The following is a 21,120-nucleotide window of genomic DNA, read 5'->3' on the forward strand; positions in this document are numbered from 1 at the left end:
TTTTGTGGGGACAACCTTGTGGTGATTAATTCTATCACTCTGCACCTGCCGCAAGCCATGCCTCTAATAATGACACCACTAATATTTCTTTCGTAAGCTTGCCGATAGCGATTTTTGACCAAAACTATATATGTTGTTTTGACAAATGGCACCAGTTGAGTGCCAAATATGAAAATAATTATCACTTACTCCATTCATTTGACGATCAAGTAGTGTACGTATGTATAGTTTAGTCTGTGTTCACCTTTTGCCTTTTCAGTTTTTGAGTTAAGTAATGATCCAACAGAGTTCATCCAGGGCATCTCCAAAGGAGACCCTCAAAGTTTTGATATATGTCTGGATTGTGGCGTCCGGACCATTTGTATCAACTTTTGTCATTCAATGAGGACCCCCATCGAACCGCAAAGTAGTCAGGACATGTGTTTTCCGGCAAATCCGAGATGGGGGAGCTTTGCGGGAGTCCGGACATGCACTTGACCAATACAAAGCCTTTGCGTGGTTCTTCTCTCTTTTCTCTCTCTTCACATGCATTGTCCCCTCTCCTCTCTCTCATTCAAAACAAAGGCCACATAACAAATCCCATCACATGCATGGACACTTTCTACTCTCTCTCCTCCCAACCATATTAATTTATGAACAACTTTGGATGGCTTCCTCCGACATCATGTCCGCGGACCACACCCGGACATAAAAACGAAAATATATTGGAGCCATTTACGGGTCAGCTTTGGAGATGCCCTCAAGCCTGTGTACTTGAATGTGGAGTATATAGGCGAGGTTTTAGCTCTAAAGAAATTAAGATATCTTCCTCTCTTTTGTCTTTTCATGTTTAGCTATATCCCTATACGACATTTTTTTAATTTTTTTATTTGGAAAGGAGGTTAAAACCCCAGCCTCTGCACATAGCCATTCTTATTAATTATTATGCAGAGTACATAACAAAGTAAAGTAGTAAACCATAACCGAACCATTACAATATAAAAAAAAAGTGGATGGGCATCCGGCCTAGTAGCAAGACCACGGGCTGTTGCCTTGGCAGACCCAAGTTTGAATCATGTGGGGCGGAATTTATTTCGCGGATTTAAAACTTGGTGTCTCACACCTTTCCATCTTAATAATAATGCCGCCGGGCTCCTTCCTTGTTGGTCTATTTTTTTTATATATGAACACCTATACTAAGTCGGCTTCTTCTGCAGCAGCGCCTTCAAAAAGAAAAAACGTCTGCAAGCCATCATTGCCATGTATAGCCGTAGACGCCTTGAGGAAGGATTTTCATCCTGATTGTCGAGACCAATCAGTGAATACCAACACAACAACAAGGAGTAGACAACACTTTTAACAAAGTAATGATGCAAGTTCGCCATTACCAAGCCCGACCAATAAAGGCAAGAACAAGAGTTTTCACCCCGGAAATGCAGTGGTGTTTCAAAAATCATCCTGAAGATGGATCGTTCGATAGTCGCATCTGTAAGTACTCCACGTCAGAGCTAGAAGGCAGTAGCAGATTCGTGGAATGTCGTCTCACCTTATATCACCCACCAACCTTCAGGTGAGCGCCAATGTCTCGACGCGGAACTAGTTGCATCCACCCCACACCAACGCGACTCGCACTACAGCAACCATCCAACCGTCAAAGCCGCTGCCCCGATACTAGATGTCATCACGGAACCGCCGTCGCACCCTTTACTTATCAACGTCGCATGCCACCGCTGGCACCATGAACCGTTTCATGTGATTACCGTTAAAGAAAAATAAGAAAACCAAGAAAAAATAGTGAAAACCAAGATAAAAATGAAGAAAACAAAATAAAAAAGTACCCAGTGAAAGCCGATAAAGAAAAGAAGAAAACCAGAGAAAAATGAACAAAAACAGAAAGAGGCGAAAGGCCGAGCACTCGTGGGCCTATTGTTTCAGCGCTGCAGTTGTACTTGGGCTAGCTCATGCCAACGAGTTAAGAGGCCGAGACTGAAAGGTCGGCTCGGCTCGGATAAAAACAGAGAGATACGAACACCGCCGCTCGCCGACGGCTAGTTGGTGGCCGCCGGCGGCGATCCGGTGCCGCTGGCGCTGGTAGAGGGGACGCCGCTGCACGTGCGTGAATGTCCGGAGCCAGTCTCAGCTCGAGGTGAGCACGCTAGCCCTTACCCTAACTCTACTTGACTTCTCGATCTATCAATCTGAACTTAGATTTTGTTCAGATTTGCGGCGATTTTGTTCAGAATGCATCCTTCGCCCCTGAAAAATTCTCAAATTTTGTTCAGTGATGTAGCTATGGGGATGTGGTGGTATGTGTCTGATTTCTTTGCCCACACTTTGGGGGTAGTACTGTACAGAGGGCAATTGGGAATTGAACAATCAAATGTTCTGCAACTCATCCAGAAACTTATGTTACTTATGATACTGACGACAATAGGCTATATGCGATTCTCATGTAGCCGGTTTTAACTGAAGTTTAACATATTGATATACATCATTTTTATATTGTTGAAGAGAGGTTATAAAAAATGTCAATTACAAATTTACAGTCCTTACAAAATCAAAGGGGAAACAAAACTACTCTTTGCACATCAGCTACAAGAGCCGCTTCCTCGTCTGTTCTAGCATAATTTGCAAGCTGGTGGGCAGCTCCATTGCTCTCTCTAATGATCTTAGACATGAAGCCCGCACTCCGCAAAAATCTCCATCACTCCTGTCAGTCCGTTATCTGCATTCTTTGATAACACCTCCTACTCCGCCGTGCAGTCCGTTTCATACACAGCTGGCCACCCTGCAAACTTCAGATAACTGACGGAGGCCAACCAACCATCACATCGACAGCTTGTAAGCCTCCTCTGCCTCGGAACATGGGCTTATCTTCAGGTAGAAAGCAAGGCCACACCACTATGGTCCCTTAATAAAGCACCAGCACTTCCTTGCCACACAGCTTCAACAAAGGAACCACCGGCGTTCATATTGATTTATACATATTACTAAGGAAATAATTAGAGTGGTCGTTCTTGCCCACATGTAGTCAATTGTGGGGTCGATGTGGTCAAGACTAAACTTCTCCCATAACCATACCTGATCATGAGTCCATCGCTAATTAATGTACTCTTGTAATGCAACTACATAAATTATATAAAATAAATGCAATATTATCTTTGTTTCTTAGCCTCTATATGAGGTTGTTGAAGGTTATCGTAGTTCCATATTTGGGTTTAAAGTTAACATACATAGACTGTACTTCCTTCATCGGAGAGGGAGAAAATGTTTTCCCCTCCTGTGGAAATGTGTGAGCATCTCCACATCTGTGACGGAGTTACACATGGCTTTCCCTTGAGGGTAAATGTGTCATCTTCAAGATCGCACCTATTTGCGACCCAGTTCAATGATTTGCAGCGATTGTGTACTGTCTTAATCTTCTGGATGTCTCTGAGTCCCACCATTCTTATGAGGTATGTTTGCATACGGGGATTGCGAGTATATCTGATTTAAGTGGTTTGGGAGGGAACTAAGGAAGAGCCATATATCTTTGACAGGTCCACCTATGGTGAGGTGTTCATGGAGCCTTTGGCTCATCAGAAGAATGGAGAGAAAAATCCAAAGGAGATATCCAGAGAATTGGGAAAGGGGACCAAGGAAGAGCTATATTTCGACATTCCCGCATATCGTCAGCAATTTGAGGTAAGAATTACAAATATCTTGTTTCAATACTCCCATGTGCAAAGCTACTTTGACCATAGCATACCCATCATTGATTACTGTTCACATGTACAACACCCACATGCATGGAGTATGTGATAATCATGGGAAAACATCAAAAGAGGGATAACATTATTTTTCTAATTAGCGTAAGTGGGATAGGTTATTTGGATTTAAGTACTTTTGGCCGGTTTCATTCAAGGATACCGTGAAAGATCTCTTATAATAGAATTTGTGATTTCTCACAAGGTTCAAAACAGAAAAGAAAAAGGGGCCCAATGCTATATCCATTTAGAGTTATGACCATTCAGGAACAGAGAGAGACAAGTCATCTGCATCTGAGCAGTAAAACCAAACCAAACACTTTACAATCCTGCTTCCATTACATGTCATACTGTAATTGGTCAACAGAAAGAATTAATAGAAGGCATCACATCGTATTAATCCTGTTCGGTGTTGATCTCCACCTGACAACTGTTGTAAAAAAAGACTAATACATTTATCACAAGTATTATCATACACAGTACCATTCTATAACTTACATCATAGAAGTTGCACAAGTTATGCAGTTGCAATTTTTGGCAACAACATGGCAGCTCTGAAAGAATGTTCCATCCCACGAAACATTGATTCTTAAGAAAATACAATTGCAAAAATATTATCACTTATCAGCTAAGAAGATACAGAGCCTTCTGCACATAGTCTTCTCTTCAGTTTCTTGATCCTCTGTTCAGCAGAGAGGCAAGGGCTCACCGTTCCACTCTTTTAGGCACTCCAGCAGCGCGTCGATGTGCTTGCCCTGGTTCATGGCGACAAACACCTTGTCCACCTCTTCCCCAGGAGACCGTGTCTTCTCGCCAGTCAAGTACTCAGTCCCAAGCTCCTTGCGCACGAACCTGTAGAGCGGGTATGACCGGCATTCGGTGATACGGTTCTTCTGTGTGGCGGTGCCGTTCTCCACGGAGGTCCGGGCAGACTCAACCTGCTTTGGTAGCACTGCACGGAGCTCCTGCTCGAACGCGGCAAGCTTGGCAAAGACGGATGTCTCCACGTCGCGTTCGGCCTCACCGTTGGCCAAGGCGTGCTCCACGAGAACCGCACGCATCTTCTGCATCAGTGGGTAGTTGCCGCTGCAAGGGTCGTCTGCATACGCGAACACCGCCTCACGGTCAATCGTGAGCAGCAGGTCCTTCTCGCAGAATCGCGCGTTGTGGAGGTGCCCATTGTTGGTGGTGCTCAATGTCTTCCTGGCTGCCATCTTCACACAGCTCTTGACGGCATCCTTGATATTCTCCTCGAGGTGACGGAGGTCGATGGCCTGGCACAAAGCGACCATGAATGTGGAGGACATGAGCTTGAGTATGTCAATGGCCTCGGCTGTCTTCCTGGAGGAGATGAGACCAAGAGAGTTGACATCTTGGTTGTGTTGCTCAGCGCTCTGGACATGGTTGGTCACCGGGTTGCCTAAGAACTGTAGCTCGGAGCAGTATGAGGCCATGGCAATCTCAGCACCCTTGAAACCATAGTCCAAACTCGGGTTGCGCCCGCCAGAGAGGTTGGAAGGCAGACCGTTGTTGTAGAAGTCGTTTACCAGCTCTGAGAACTGCGCAAACATGAGCTTGCCGATTGCAGCAATGGCCAGCCTTGTGTTGTCCATGGACACGCCGATAGGTGTGCCCTGGAAGTTTCCGCCGTGGATGGCCTTTCCACGGGAGACGTCGATGAGTGGGTTGTCGTTGACGGAGTTGATCTCCCGCTCGATCGACTTGGTTGCAGCACGGATGACCTCAATCTGGGGGCCAAGCCACTGTGGCGATGTGCGGAGCGCATACCTATCTTGCTTTGGCTTCATCAACGGGTCAAGCTCACCGAGCTTCTTCGCGAGTGCCATGTAGGAGCTTCCTTCAAGGATGTGCTCCATGATGGCGGCGGCTTCGATCTGCCCAGGGTGGTGCTTCAGCTTGTGGGTCAAGTGGTCGGTGTACTCTGGCTTGCCGTTCATGACCTCGCAGAAGACAGCTGATAGAACCTCGGCAAGGAGGCTCAGGATGTTAGCCTCGAAAAGCACCATGGACGCAAGCCCGGAGCCCACTGCTGTGCCGTTCACCATGGCAAGCCCTTCCTTGGGCTGCAGCTCAAAGAAGCCATGCTGGATGCCGGCGATCTTGAACGCCTCCACCGCGTTAACCTTGCTGCCGTCTGGAGCAGTGGCCACGGCGTTTGCCCGACCAGTCACCAGGCCCGCGATATAGGAAAGCGGAACGAGGTCGCCGGAGGCGGTGATCGTGCCCCGGAGCGGCAGACATGGTGTCACGTTGGCGTTGAGAAGCGCAGCAACCGTCTCGAGGATCTCAAAGCGGATGCCGGAGTACCCCTGGAGCAGAGTGTTGACACGGACGAGCATCGCCGCCCTTGTTGCTGCGGCAGGAAGAACATGTTCGTGGCCACCTGTGCCGAAGGCTCCCGCATTAAGGAATCTGAACAAACAAGAAGTGCACAAGAAAATAAGGCTTCGGGATCACAAATAAAAAAACAAAGGAGTACAGGAGGATGAACAACTGAAATAACTAATTTGTTGGTCGTTTAGTGTAACTGATTCGTACCTGATGAGCTCTCTCTGCAGAGCTCCGCCCTCCTTGGTCCTCCGGTGAGAAGTTGCGCCGAAGCCGGTGGTGACGCCGTAGCTATCGGTTCCGTTGGCCATGCTGTTCATGACCCAGTCGCTGCTCTCCTTGACGCGGCCGCGGGCGGACTCGTCGAGCTCCACCCTGGTGTCGCTGCCGGCGGCCACCGCAGCTACCATGGCTATGGTCAGGCTGGCGCCCTCCATGGTCACCACCGGCCTACGGTACTCCTCGACCATCCGCTTCACCGCGTCCAAATGGCTCCCGGACAGCTCTTCCGCCGCCTTGCCCCAGTTGAGCGGGTCGGCCCGCGCAGGCTGCGCCATGCACAAGCTGTTGCCGCTGCGGGTGACCTGCCCGTTCTCGCACTCCATGGAGATATGCAGAGAGAAGTAAGCTAGAAACTTGTCAGCTGCAAGTTTGTGTATCTGGATGAAGCTTGATGAGGATGAAGTGTGGTAGACGGACTAGCGCTGAAGAGGAGCTCAAATAGCAGAGGAAGGCGAGGGAGGCTCTTGTTGGAGAGGAATGGTGGGAGAGGAGGGGTTAAATAGGCAGCAAACTAGGCAGGGTGGGTTGGTGGGTGGGTGTGGACTTGACCGCTGGATTGGTCTTAGGCTGGGTTGGTGTATTCTTGTGTGTTAATCATGGATGCAACAACCCAATTTGCTCTTAGGGCAAACGAATCTAGCTACTTGGTCCAAGCCACTCGTCTTCTTCCTTCCGATGGTGAACGTTTCAAACAAGCGTACGTAGTGGCTGCTTGCACGATGCATAAACTACTACTATAGGAAATCTTATTAAAAAAACAGCTACACGGACGTATGGTCTTTGCTTTGACAAAGTATCTGTGACTCGTCCAAAGTGAGTGGGGTTCTGCATGCTCTGGACAACAGTAGTTGTTATCTGCTAATGATCCATAAGAGCTTTCACTTACACTAGTATTTTGTGGGGTGCGACGAACACCACATATTCTATTTAAATTTAAGCTTGCACGTGCGCGCGCTGCCTGTATGCCACCGTGTGAAAGATACGGTGCCACTTGACTTGCCAGTTTTCTTAGGGCATGTACAATGGTTCTATCTTAACAATGCCACATAGGATAAATGATGAGATGGAGGAAAGAGAAATCATAAGAAAAAGCTTGTCTTCACTTATTTAAGAGAAGACAAGAGATGATCTCTTACCACAATTTATCTCATCATATTTTTAGAAATAGCTAGTTATTTAAAATAAGGCTAAGATATGACCCATTGTAGATATATTTTTTTGTCTTCTTTAAATTACATGCAAGACTTAAGATAAAACTATCTTATCAATCATTGTACATGCCCTTAGTGCCACTTGACTTGCCAGACTTGAGTCCTCATTGCATTTCTTAGAAAAAACAACGGCCATCCTCTCGTGCACATGTGAACGCCACCACAAGCATGCCACCGAAAATTAGGACTAGATATGCGTGAGTGGTCAAGTCATTGGTCACACCCAGTCCTGTGTGTCTATATTTCATCTCCAGAATCGCTAAATCTCAGTCAAAATTTCAGTGGACGCACCCCTTTTCGGATCTTTCTTTGCTTCAAGATTCGTGCTAGAAGTGGCTTGTCTTGTTTTGGCCCTTGTCCTGGCTGTTTGCTTGTTTTTCTTTTTTCCTGTTGGGGTTCTTCTTACCGGTTCTTCGTGTGTCTGGGATAGGGAGGGTTTCTAAGGCCTCATTTGGTAGCAAGGGATCCCGGGGGGATCCCGTCATTTTCCCGGGCGCGGAAACAACCATTAAATTGTGCCCCGGTTTTTCTGGAGGGCCATTTGGTGCCATCGGGTAGGGACTTTCCATCCCTGATCACTTCCTTTCCCTGGGCAGTAAATCACGGCCACTTGACGTCGGGAGAATTCACCTCGTCCCCGCTGCCTCCGCTGCTCCACCTCGTCCCCTACTCCCCTGCCTCCTTTCCGCACCAAATGACAAAAGAAATTTTCCCCGTGTGTTGGAAGGGATCCCAGTTGCCATGAAAATTTCCCCCGATGGGGCTTTGCTACGCTGGGTATGGTGCCTGTGCAACCAAACGATCCCTAAGAGCTCTGGATAGGTGATACGGATCTAGATTGTGGGTCACTCTATTACATCAATCACACGAAATCAGAGGAATTGTAGTAGTGCGATTAGTCTCAGCAAGAAGGGGATCGGGGAGTGAGAGCCTGGAGGTGGGAGGAGAGATACATCGCCCAACGGCGCCGATACGGTAAGTGATCCAACGATGCCAACCCTAGCGCCGGGCTGCCCTTATATACCTACTTGGTCCACTCTGGGCCTAGCACCAGTGGGTTGGGCTTTGCCTTCCTCTTGGTTCTCTCCAGCTGGGCTGGGCTTCTCTGGACGGGGCCCACCATTCCCGTGACATTCCCCTCTCCTTGAGAATTGGCTTGACCCCAAGCCAGAGCTCTGGGAAACCTGGACTTCAGAGGTACTTCGTCTTCCCAGGTGGCCAACGAGTCGGGGAACCCGGACCAACGCACGAAGACCTGCTTCACTTGACGAGCCCCACACATCACGGATCGGCGCTGCAGGATCCGCTCGGGCACTTGCAAAGGAAGAAGATCCTTGTCGAGCGTCGGCAGCTCCGGCATAACTTGAGTTGACGGAGGCACGCCCAACCGGAGTTGCGAGACATGGATGACGGGGTGGATACGCGCCGCTTCAGGCAATGCCAGCTTGTATGCTACCTCTTCAACTCGCCCCAGTACCTGAAAGGGACCAAAATAGCGAAATGCCAATTTGTGGTTAGCTCTTGTTGCCACCGAGGACTGCGCGTACGGCTGAAGCTTGAGGTACACCCAGTCCCCAACAGCAAACACCCGATCCGAACGCTTGCGATCAGCCTTGCTCTTCATCACTTGCTGAGCTCTGTGGAGGTGTTGTTGACAAGTGCCATCACTGTTGCTCTTTCTTTAGTCCAAGCAGCCAAATCAGTCACAGCCTCATCCGCTACATTGGTGATACCAAAGAAACGAGGCTTGTGCCCATACAGGACCTCAGATGGAGATGATCGAAGAGCTGAGTGGTAAGAGGTGTTATACCAGAACTCGGCTAACGCCAGCCAGTCTGCCCACTTGCTAGGACAGTTATGCACGAAGCAACGGAGATATAGTTCCATGCATTGGTTGACCCTCTCAGTAGTGCCATCTGTCTGTGGGTGCTGTGCAGAAGAGATGTTCAGCGTAGTATGCGTCAGCCTGCACAGCTCCTGCCACACACGACTGGTAAAGATCCGGTCACGGTCTGACACCATTTTATTAGGCGGTCCATGAAGCTTGAACACATTCTCCATGTAAGCTTTCGCTACTTGCAAGGCCGAATAAGGGTGCCGCAAGGGAATGAAATGTGCATACCGTGTTAACTTATCCACCATGAACAAGATAGAGTTGAACCCCCGAGAAGCAGGCAGACCTTCCACGAAGTCCAGTGTCACCATCTCCCAGGCCTGCTCCGGAACAGGCAAAGGCTGGAGAAGCCCCGGATACTTCACATGCTCAGGCTTCGCCTGCTTGCATACCGCACAGTTTGCCACAAAGATCTTGACAGTCTGCTTCATTCTAGGCCACACGAAATGCCGCATGATTCGATTGTATGTAGTGTGCACTCCTGAGTGTCCCCCCAAAGCTCCCGCATGCAATTCGTGCAACACCATCTTCTGAGTTGTCACGTTGGAGCCGAGCCAGACCCTGCCCTTGTATCGAATCAGCCCATCAACCACTGTGAACGGGCCATCCAACGGCGCCCCTGAAGCTGCAGTTGCCAACTTGTTCGAGCAAGATGGGTCCTTCTGATAGCCTTTCTTCATCTCCTCCAACCACGTGGGTACGCACACAGACAAGGCGCACATGCTGCTCTCGGGCAAGCGAGACAGTGCATCAGCAGCTACATTTGTAGCCCCACGACGATACTCAATCTTGTATTGAAGCCCTAACAGCTTAGTGAGCACCTTATGTTGCCAGGGGGTAGTCAACTTCTGCTCATCAAGACACGACAGAATTCGGTGATCCGTTCTGATGGTAAACTCTGACAACAGAAGATACGAACGCCATCTATCAACTGCCATAAGGATGGCTAGGCACTCCTTCTCGTAAGTCAAAAGCCCCCTATGCTTGGGACCCAAGGACTGGCTGAGAAAAGCGATAGGATGTTGCTGTTGCATGAGAACCGCACCAATGCCAACATCTGACGTGTCCGTTTCGATGACGAATGGTTTGGAAAAATCCGGCAAGGCCAAAACAGGCGTTGTGGTAAGAGCAGTTTTCAACAACCTGAAGGCTTGATCTTGAGTAGGTGTCCACAAGAACGGAACTCCTTTCTTGAGAAGATCTGTAAGCGGCCTGCTGATTATTCCAAAGTGCTTAACAAACTTGCGATAATAGCCCGCCAATCCCAGAAACTGCCTCACTTCTTTGGCCGATTCTGGTTGCTTCCAGGCTAAAACTTTATCAGTGTTCTTGGGATCCGTACTCACACCCTTGGCGCTGATGACATGGCCCAGGTAACGCAGTTGCGGCTGTGCAAACGTACACTTGGACCTCTTCACTTTCAAGGAGTATTGTTGTAGTCTCTGAAACACCTTCCGTAGCAACGCCACGTGCTCTGCCAAAGTTTTGCTGAACACCAAAATATCATCAATAAAAACCAGGACTCCTTTTCTCAGGAACGGAGCGAGAACCACATGCATACCCCCCTGGAAGGTCGGGGGCCCACCCGTGACTCCATAGGGCATCACTTTAAACTCAAAATGACCATGGTGAGTTTGGAAGGCTGTCTTGGCCTCGTCCTCGGGTCGCATCCGGATCTGATGGTACCCAGACCGCAAGTCCAAACTGGTAAACACCGTTGCGTCGTGCAATTCATCTAACAACTCGTCAATTACCGGAATGGGAAACCGGTTCTTGATGGTGATCGCATTGAGGAAGCGATAGTCAACGCAAAAACGCCATTCACCATCTTTCTTCTGCACTAGCAACATGGGCGATGAGAAAGGGCTGCGGCTGATCTGAATAATCCCTTGCCGCAACATCTCCGCTACCTGAGCCTCGATTTCATCTTTCTGAGCTGGGTTGTAACGGTACGGACGCCGTTTCACTGGCTGAGCGCCAGGGATCAACTCAATTGCATGATCGAACTCTCGCTGCGGTGATAACCCTTTTGGTTCTTCAAACAAGTCCGCGAATTCTGTGAGTAACTCCTCCACTTCGATTGGGACTGGCTCGATTGTTCCTACAGGCTTGGATACTGCTAGGAGTATCACATGCGCCAACTCTGTGCGTGCCTACATTAACTATAGCTCCGCTCCTGAAATAGCTTGACAACGCGACATCTCAGGTGTGGTCCTTGTCAACTGAATGTACTTGCCTTCATGTTGGAATGTCATCAACTTCTCCCCCCAGTTAACCGTCATTAGACCCCGAGACTCGAGCCAATCCATGCCTAGCACTACATCATAACTGCCCAATGGAAACAACTTGAGAGTGGAGCTGAATCGATGGCCCTGGATGACATACTCATAGCCTGGCACCTCTTGATCACATAGTGTCACTGCCCCATCGGCAACCTTGACCTTCAAAGGTGTGCGCATCGCTTGCACTCCCTCCCATTCCTGAGCAATCTCGGTGTTGACGAAGCTATGAGAACTCCCCGAGTCCACTAGCATGAGTAACACTTTGTTTCCAATCTTCCCAGACAGACGGAATGCCTTGGGCGCTTCTGTACCTTGGACTGCGGCCGTCGACAAAAGACAGAGGTCATCTTCAGAGCTTTCTGCCTGAGCAACAGCAGTGCCCAGAGAAACCGGAGGCGAGATCATGCCCACCAGTTCTTCCACGACATGTAACTGGACTGTGGATGCACATACATGCCCTGGCCCCCATCGCTCGCCACAAGTGAAGCATAGACCACGGGCTTTGCGAAAAGCCCGAAGAGCCTTGAGCTTGTCATCTGCTGTTGTGCCTGCAGTACTCGAGGGCGACTTGGCGATGTCCAGACCTCGTCGCGTCTCGAGTGGAGTGGTGACAGGCAGCGACGTGTTCGAGCGTCCCACCGGAGACGTCGCCGGCACCGCCACGGATAGGGCTGGGCGTGAGGGGAAACGCCCAGTTCTGCTGTTGGATGCCCCAAAGCGCTGCGCCACAGTGGCCTCTTGCTCTTGACGCACCATTTCAACCACCTCTTCCTGCAATTCAGCCAAGGAAACAACAGTATCGAGGTCTTTTGGGCGATGTAACATAACAACCACTTTAATTTCATGAGCTAGCCCATCAATGAATTGAGTAGTAAAGAACAAAGGATCCCAAGAGCTATGATGAGCTAGCAAGCAGTGCATGGAAACATTGAACTGCTCTGCATATTCTAGTACTGAACCCTCTTGCTTAAGCTTCGAAAAACGATGCAACAACTGCTGAAACTCTGACCTACCAAACTTTTCTAGAACTGCTGTGCAAAAAGTATCCCAACTAGCGGCCTTAAGATGCATCTTAGACCACTCGAGCCACAAGGCAGCAGCCCCAGTGAAGTGGACAACTATAGTGTCCACCCACACTGCTGGATCAACACCACACACACGAAAGTAAGCCTCGCAACGAATGCGCCATCCCGTAGGATTATCGCCATCAAAACCGGGACAATCTACATGCTTATGATACCCCCGATGACCAGTACCACTTCCAAAATCCAACGACGGCGGTGGGGGAATGGGAACTGTGGGAAAAGGAGTGAGGACCGTACCATTGGCCGGGAACGGCGCGGGGAGGAGAGCCCCAGTCCCCAACCAGTTCCCGTGGATTCGAAGCCCTGCAGTGGCCATCGGGCCCGTAGCCGTCGCCACTGCGGTGTCCCCCGAGCTCTAGCGCGTCCGCCACTGCCGAACTCGAGGTTTCCGCCATCTTGTCGCGGGGCGAGGTGTGTCGCGCCATCTTTTCCAGTTCCGCGCGGATCTCACCGAGATCGACCAGGAATTGCCCCATAGCCGTATCCACGCCGGGGCGCCACGCCGCCAGGTCTTGCACCACCGGCTCCAAGGAGGCAAGCGCAGGCTCCATCTTGGCGACCGCTGACTCCATGTTCGCGACCGCGGGAGCCATCAGATCCAACGTCTGCTGGATCGAGAGGAGGGCCTTGGCGATGCCGCTGCACTCCACCGCTGCTTCCTCCAGCTGCTCCTGGACGTCTGTCCCCGCCATGATCTCCTTCAGGCTGCGAAATTTCGGTGCCAGATCGAGCCGTGGAAGAGAAATTTGGTGGTGGATTTGGAGGCTATGATACCAGATGATACGGATCTAGATTGTGGGTCACTCTATTACACTCAATCACACGAAATCAGAGGAATTGTAGTAGTGCGATTAGTCTCAGCAAGAAGGGGATCGGGGAGTGAGAGCCTGGAGGTGGGAGGAGAGATACATCGCCCAACGGCGCCGATACGGTAAGTGATCCAACGATGCCAACCCTAGCGCCGGGCTGCCCTTATATACCTACTTGGTCCACTCTGGGCCTAGCACCAGTGGGTTGGGCTTTGCCTTCCTCTTGGTTCTCTCCAGCTGGGCTGGGCTTCTCTGGACGGGGCCCACCATTCCCGTGACAATAGGTTTTAGGGGAGCCTTTTTTCGTTTGTTTTTATTTTCGTTTGTTTCTCCATTATCCCGATTTTGTTTGTTTGTTCTTTTCAGCTATTATACTGTAGATCTGAGGGGATTTGTTGGTTCCAGTAGGTTTCAGTAGGTTGGATTAAGCAGAGATCTAAGGGGGTTCTCCCTGTTCCAGTAGTTTGGACCAAGTAGAGATTAGTAGTTTCTTTCTTCCAGTAGTCAAAAAGTAGTTTCGATCAGCAGAGATTAGGATGTTTTATTTTCCATTTCCCCATTCTAGCAGATCATATCCCCATGTACGAGTGCCCTTTTTTGTGTGTGTTCCTGTTCGCCATACTTTTTTCTAGCAGAGAGAATATCCCCTGTGTGTCCCTTCTTTTTTGTGTTCTTTTTTGCTATTGACTTCCTCGACCCCACACCCTTGACTACACAATGGGTGAGAGTGACTAATAACCCAGTACTGGACTGGCAAGAAATCACGGAAGCAGGAATATATTTATGAGAAACATGACCATGAAGCCAGAGAGGTACAACTGACTATGCTTACCCTTTTCAATTCATGCCAATGCAAATTTTAAGTTCCTTGATGTTTAAAAAAAATAAGTACAACTTGACATATTGCATGACCTTATTTTCTTAATTCAATGTAAGGTTTCTATGCATGAAATTTAAGCTTTGTACCAAATTGATGTGATATGCTTTTGTGCAGGACTACGGATTTGTGATATATGACTATGAAAAGCCAACCTTTGGCCCATCAGAATGAAGAGACAAATCAAAAGAGACATAGGGTGATTTAGGAGGGAATAATGAAGAGCCATATATCTTCTACAAGTCCATCTATGGGGAGATGTTCATGGAGCCTTCAGCTCATCAGAATGTAGAGAAAATCCAAAGGAGACATCCAGAGACTTGGGAAAGGGGACCAAGAAAGAGACATGTTTCCTTGACATCCCTACATATATATATCATCAGATATCCATGGAGCAGAATATCGTGGGAAGTTTTCAAGCTCTCTCTCAGCAATTTCAGGTAAGAACTACAAATATCTTATTTCAATACTCCCATGTGCAAAGCGACATTGACCATGCGATACCCATCATTGATTCTTGTTCACATGTACAACTCCCTGAAGCAAAAGTTATGGTGAATTTGGGGAACATATATAGGATATCATTTTCAGTTCCTTCCAGTTTCGTCTGATTATAAACATGTTGTTAGAAATAGTTTATCTATGCATGGAGTATGTGATAATCTTGAGAATACATCAAAACAGGGATTGCATTATTTTTCTAATTAGCATAAGTGAGATAGATTATTTGGATTTAATTACTTCAGCTGATTTCATTTAAGCATACTGTGAAAGATCTCTTATAATGGAATTTGCATTTTCTTACAAGGTTTACAAAACGTAAAGAGAAAAAGGCGCCCGAGGCTATATCCGTTTAGACTTACTTATAAGCATTCAGGAACAGAGAGAGACAAGTCATCTGCATTAGAGCATTAAAATCAAACCAAAACATTTTACAATCATGCTTCCATTACATGTCAGACTAGAATGGGTCACCAGAAAACTGAAATAGAAAAAGAATTCATATAGAAGGCATGACATCATATCGATATAACTAGCAACTACAGAGAGACAACAGAACAGTAACTTAATTTGAAGGCATCATGTCCTCCTTCCTCACACCTTACAGACGATTGATCTCAAAAAAGGACCGCTATAATTATCACGATTTTTTTATCATATACTGCACTCTTTTAGCTTACATCATATAAATTGTACAAGTCATGCAGTTGCATTTTTTGGCAAGAACATGGCAGCTCTGTAAGAATGTTCCAACTTACCAAACATCGATTTTTGAGAAAATGCAATTGAAAAAAATACTATCACTTCAGCTAAGAAGATCCATAGCGTTCTGAAATCTGAAGCACACTGTCTTCTCTTCAGTTTCTTGATCCTCTGTTCAGCAGATAGGCAAGGGCTCACCGTTCCACTCTTTGAGGCACTCGAGCAGCCCATCGATGTGCTTGCCCTGGTTCATGGCGACGAACACCTTGTCCACCTCTTCCCCAGGAGACCGCGTCTTCTCTCCAGTCAAGTACTCAGTCCCAAGCTCCTTGCGCACAAACCGGTAGAGTGGGTACGACCGGCATTCGGTAATACGGTTCTGCTGCGCGGCGGTGCCGTTCTCCACTGAGGTCCGTGCAGCCTCGACCTCCCTTGGTAGAACTGCACGGAGCTCCTGCTCGAACGCGGCAAGCTTGGCAAACACCGACGTCTCCACATCGCGCTCGGCCTCACCGTTGGCCAAGGCGTGCTCGATGAGAACTGCACGCAGCTTTTGCATCAGTGGGTAGTTGGAGCTGCAAGGGTCATCTGCGTATGCGAACACCGCCTCACGGTCGATCGTGAGCAGCAAGTCCTTCTCGCAGAAGCGTGCGTTGTGGAGATGTCCATTGTTGTTGGTGCTGAGTGTCTTCCTGGCTGCAATCTTCACACAGCTCTTGACGGCATCCTTGATATTCTCCTCGAGGTGACGGAGGTCAATGGCCTGGCACAAGGCGACCATGAATGTAGAGGACATGAGCTTGAGTATGTCAATGGCCTCGGCGGTCTTCCGGGAGGAGATGAGACCAAGAGAGTTGACATCTTGGTTGTGTTGCTCAGCGCTCTGGACATGGTTGGTCACCGGGTTGCCTAAGAACTGGAGCTCGGAGCAGTATGAGGCCATGGCAATCTCAGCACCCTTGAAACCATAGTCCAAACTCGGGTTGCGCCCGCCAGAGAGGTTGGAAGGCAGACCGTTGTTGTAGAAGTCGTTTACCAGCTCTGAGAACTGCGCAAACATGAGCTTGCCGATCGCAGCAATGGCGAGCCTTGTGTTGTCCATGGACACGCCGATAGGTGTGCCCTGGAAGTTTCCGCCGTGGATGGCCTTTCCACGGGAGACGTCGATGAGTGGGTTGTCATTGACGGAGTTGATCTCCCGCTCGATCGACTTGGTTGCAGCACGGATGACCTCAATCTGGGGTCCAAGCCACTGCGGCGATGTGCGGAGCGCATACCTATCTTGCTTTGGCTTCATCAACGGGTCAAGCTCGCCGAGCTTCTTTGCGAGTGCCATGTAGGAGCTTCCTTCAAGGATGTGCTCCATGATGGCGGCGGCCTCGATCTGCCCAGGGTGGTGCTTCAGCTTGTGGGTCAAGTGGTCGGTGTACTCCGGCTTGCCGTTCATGACCTCGCAGAAGACAGCCGATAGAACCTCGGCAAGGAGGCTGAGGATGTTAGCCTCGAAAAGCACCATGGACGCAAGCCCGGAGCCCACTGCCGTGCCGTTCACCATGGCAAGCCCTTCCTTGGGCTGCAGCTCAAAGAAGCCATGCTGGATGCCGGCGATCTTGAATGCCTCCGCCGCGTTAACCCTGCTACCATCCGGAGCAGTGGCCACGGAGTTTGCCCGACCGGTCACCAGGCCTGCGATATAGGAAAGCGGGACGAGGTCGCCGGAGGCGGTGATCGTGCCCCGGAGCGGCAGGCATGGTGTCACATTGGCGTTGAGAAGCGCAGCGACCGTCTCGAGGATCTCAAAGCGGATGCCGGAGTACCCCTGGAGCAGAGTGTTGACACGGACAAGCATCGCCGCCCTCGTCGCTGCGGCGGGCAGAACGTGGTCGTGGCCACCGGTACCGAAGGCTCCGGCATTAAGAAATCTGAACAGACAAGAAGTGCAAGAAAATAATAAGGTTTCCAAAACTCAGAGGTACACATGATCAACAAACAAGTGAAATAAACTACTCCTACTAATATGTTGGTCGTTTAATTCAATTGGTTTGTACCTGATGAGCTCCCGCTGGAGAGCTCCTCCCTCCTTGGTCCTCCGGTGGGAGGTGGCACCAAAGCCGGTGGTAACGCCGTAGCTGTCAGTGCCGTTGGCCATGCTGTTCATGACCCAGTCACTGCTCTCCTTGACACGGCCACGGGCAGACTCGTCGAGCTCCACCCTGGTGTCGCTGCCGGCTGCCACAGCGGCAACCATGGCAATGGTCAGGCTGGCGCCCTCCATGGTCACCACCGGCCTACGGTACTCCTCCACCATCCGCTTCACCGCGTCCAAGTGGCTCCCGGACAGCTCCTCGGCCGCCTTCCCCCAGTTCAGGGGGTCGGCCCTGGACGGCTGCGCCACGCACAAGCCATTGGCGTTCTCAAACTCCATCGGGATGTGCAAGTAAGTTCTAAAGCGAGTAAGCTGGAGGCTGGGCGGGTGTATGTGTGTGGCTCTGGATGAATTCTGGTAGATGGACTTGCACTGAAGAGAGCTCAAATTGCAGAAGAAGGTGAGGGAGGCTCTTCTTGGAGAGGAAAGGAGGGGGAGGAGGGGTTAAGTAGGCAGCAGCTTGGGTAGGGTGGGTGTGGGTGGTGGGTTGGTGTGGACTTGGAGGGTGGGTTTGACTGGACTTATTCCGGGGAAGAAGATGGTTGGTGCGGGGTAAGAGAGATTACCAACTGTTGTACTGTTGTTAATCGGTAATCATGCATGCTTGCATCTGGATTATTGTGTGGGGTTCTGTTTAAACTTAGGCTAGGTTTTGTTCTCCAAAGCGAGTAGGGTTCTGCCAGTGGTTCCTAAGCTTTCACTACAGTAGTATTTTTGTGTGGGTGCGACGAACCCCACATATATCTATTTAAACTCGAGCTTGCACTCCAGTATTTTCTAATGCAAGTAGGGCAGACGATTACCCTCGTGTTTCACGAACAGTTGTCTTAAAATGAGACGATCCACCCTCAGACCTCAGTCCCGCTAGATGGTCAGTCAGTCGTGTACTCATTTTGTTCCCTCAGTGATCAATTGTAAGCTTCATCCAAAGAAAAGGAAACCAACATTTCCTGTTTATTCGTGTCACCGTGTGAAAGATACAGTCTCGCTTCATCCAAAGAAAAGGAAACCAACATTTCCTGTTTATTCGCTTCACACAGACTTGACTCTGCTCAGTGGACAAGATTCCCCAGAAAAACTGCGGTCATCCTCTTGCGCATCCGCTCAAACATCACCAGCGTGAACGGCGATCGCAATCATGTTTATTCATGACTCAGTGGAAATGATTCCCCTTTTTTCTTCGATAAAGGGCGATTTTATAAACCCAAAATGTAGCATGGAAATGATTTCCTGTAAATTACTTCATTCGCATCGCATACATACAGTCATACATACATGTCAGATTCTTGATTAAGTTGAGGTTCTGGCTATCGGAAATATTGAGCACACCAACCGGGCGTTCATGGTCTGATATTTGACTTGTTTTGTGAGCAGGTTGATACTTGACTTTGTCCATGATTGCCAACAACTCCGGTTATTATTAGTGCTCGATTTCTTTACCGGGACTTCTAACATTGGTCAGAGATATAGAGGCATCGTGTGGTACTAATAATTGTACAATAATTAGCTATGCACAAGTATGTCCTGAGAATTTTACCAACCATAAGGATTTCCTCGGTGGGTTGGTGATACGCGTAAAAAAGCATTCGCAGGACGAGTTCAACAGTTGAAGTGGCAAACCAAACTAAGCAATTGTCTATGGCCGAAAGTACCCTTCTGAGCTTAAGCTCAAATGAGCTCATATGAATGGTAAAATCAAAATAAAAAATCAACATTCTTGAATTTTTATATGCTAAACTTAGTGTTTGCAAATTTTCATCATTAGATTACATTCGTGGAAGACGTGTAAAAAAATCAATGGTCCAAATTACTTTCGAAAAGTATTTTCGGAGCATCGATTTTGTTTTGCCATCAATCTGGTCGACGATGCGGCGCGGTGTTGCCGGTGGCTTGGCGGCTGCTCGGGGTGTGTCGGACGTGTGGCGGCTGCGTGGATCCCTCTCGGATCTAATGTGGTGGTGTGGTCCTACATGGTGGCGTTGCGCGGGCTCCTCCAGGTGACGGCGACACTTTGGCGGCGGTGGTCCATGACACAGCTCAAGGCGATGGCCCGGGGTGGTCTCGCGGCTGGTCGTGGCGGCGCCAATCTGATAGGTGGTTGTGAATGTCATTCAGTGGGTATTTCAGCTTTCACAGACCAAATTTCACAAATTTGACCCTGTTTTTTTCCTGGATTTTCATTTGCCTTTTCTTCTTTTTTGCTTTGGATTTCTCTCTCTGAATTTAATTCAAGAAAATGGTTAGCCAATTTTTTAATTTCAAAATTAGCGTGAGCTTAACTAGTAAAATCTTTTCCAAACTATACTCTACGATATATGTCAAGCCCAAGCCATCCCTTGACCATTTTTTATTTCTTATTATTTTTAAGAAATTCCCTCTGTTTTGCACCTTTGTGAAGGAGCACCATCTAAGTCAGATTATTTGCTTCCTAGAAAATTATGGTGGTATCTTGTGATCATGTATATTCCCAATGTGCAAAATCATGATATCCTCCAAGTCAAATGTTTGCTTCCAGATTTTCTGTCGGAAAGCTAGCAAAATATAGCAAAAAATGTATCTTTCAAGCGGTGGCAGTGGCATGCATGCAGCCCGCTATGGCCAGACCACCTGCAAACTGGAATATCCCCATGTTTAAGTAGAATATGTGGGGTTGGTCGACAAAATACTACTCCCTCCGTTCATTTTTGTAAGACCTTTTAGACATTTAAGACATCATCTAAAATAGTTCAATTTCATGTTTAAATGTCCTAAACAACTTACAAAAATGAACAGAGGAAATAGTGAAAGTAAAAACATTGTCCATGAATCATTAGCAGATAACAACTCCCGTTGTCCAGAGCATGCAGAGCCCCACTCGCTATGGAGTCACACACTTTGTCAAAGCAGAGACCCTGCGTAGATTTCCTATATAGTAGTTTATGTATCGTGGAAGCAGCCAGCACGCTTGTTTGAAACATTCCAATTGTGGACAAAAAGACACATGTTTACATTAGTAGAGTTGCACGTTCATAACTCAAGCTAGGTCGCTGCATGATTAACAGAGGAATGCACCTGGTTAAATTAACACACAAGCACATGATGCATGGCATGATTCACACCGAACACTTAGCATGTGAGGGCGCAAGAAAATGGAGCACATGACTCGGCCTCTCTTCTTCCCCGCACCCACCATCTTGCGCACCTGCCACCATCGTCAAGCGGTCAAAGCCACACCAACCCACACCCGGCACCCACCCTGCCTACTTAACCCTTCCTCA

At 48.6% G+C, this 21,120-nt stretch overlaps 2 protein-coding genes and 1 long non-coding RNA gene across 4 annotated transcripts; 1 reads left to right on the forward strand and 2 right to left on the reverse strand.

Annotated features, from left to right (window-relative positions):
• Positions 1 to 1,956: 1,956 nt before the first annotated feature.
• Positions 1,957 to 19,516, forward strand: LOC147988723 (uncharacterized). 2 transcript variants are annotated; one of them, XR_015617634.1, is made up of 5 exons: positions 1,957 to 2,125; positions 2,199 to 3,434; positions 3,519 to 3,663; positions 14,632 to 14,954; positions 19,238 to 19,516. It is a non-coding gene; the product is annotated as an uncharacterized LOC147988723 (long non-coding RNA). The 2 variants fall into 2 exon arrangements; XR_015617635.1 differs by having other exon boundaries at positions 2,743 to 3,434.
• Positions 4,180 to 6,834, reverse strand: LOC125544157 (phenylalanine ammonia-lyase). Its single transcript, XM_048707745.2, has 2 exons — positions 6,285 to 6,834; positions 4,180 to 6,158 (listed from the first exon to the last, which is right to left on the reverse strand). Exons 1-2 carry the CDS (start codon positions 6,677 to 6,679, stop codon positions 4,412 to 4,414), a joined length of 2,142 nt encoding a protein of 713 aa, XP_048563702.2. The 5' UTR covers positions 6,680 to 6,834; the 3' UTR covers positions 4,180 to 4,411.
• LOC125544164 (phenylalanine ammonia-lyase) lies at positions 15,627 to 18,275 on the reverse strand. The gene is made up of 2 exons (XM_048707758.2): positions 17,766 to 18,275; positions 15,627 to 17,639 (listed from the first exon to the last, which is right to left on the reverse strand). The coding sequence occupies exons 1-2, from the start codon at positions 18,140 to 18,142 to the stop codon at positions 15,893 to 15,895; spliced, it is 2,124 nt and encodes a 707-aa protein (XP_048563715.2). The 5' UTR covers positions 18,143 to 18,275; the 3' UTR covers positions 15,627 to 15,892.
• Positions 19,517 to 21,120: the final 1,604 nt, after the last annotated feature.

This window comes from Triticum urartu, chromosome 1A, assembly GCF_056163025.1.
Source record: "Triticum urartu cultivar PI428250 chromosome 1A, HENAU_Tu73, whole genome shotgun sequence".
Taxonomy (NCBI): Eukaryota; Viridiplantae; Streptophyta; class Magnoliopsida; order Poales; family Poaceae; genus Triticum; species Triticum urartu.

Excerpts from the sequence above, each read along its gene's own strand:
- LOC125544157 (XM_048707745.2), bottom strand. The coding sequence starts at position 6,679 with ATGGAGTGCGAGAACGGGCAGGTCACCCGCAGCGGCAACAGCTTGTGC. Across the intron at positions 6,159-6,284 it reads CTGCAGAGAGAGCTCATCAG|ATTCCTTAATGCGGGAGCCT; the intron begins GTACGAATCAGT and ends TTGTTTGTTCAG.
- LOC125544164 (XM_048707758.2), bottom strand. The coding sequence starts at position 18,142 with ATGGAGTTTGAGAACGCCAATGGCTTGTGCGTGGCGCAGCCGTCCAGG. Across the intron at positions 17,640-17,765 it reads CTCCAGCGGGAGCTCATCAG|ATTTCTTAATGCCGGAGCCT; the intron begins GTACAAACCAAT and ends TTGTCTGTTCAG.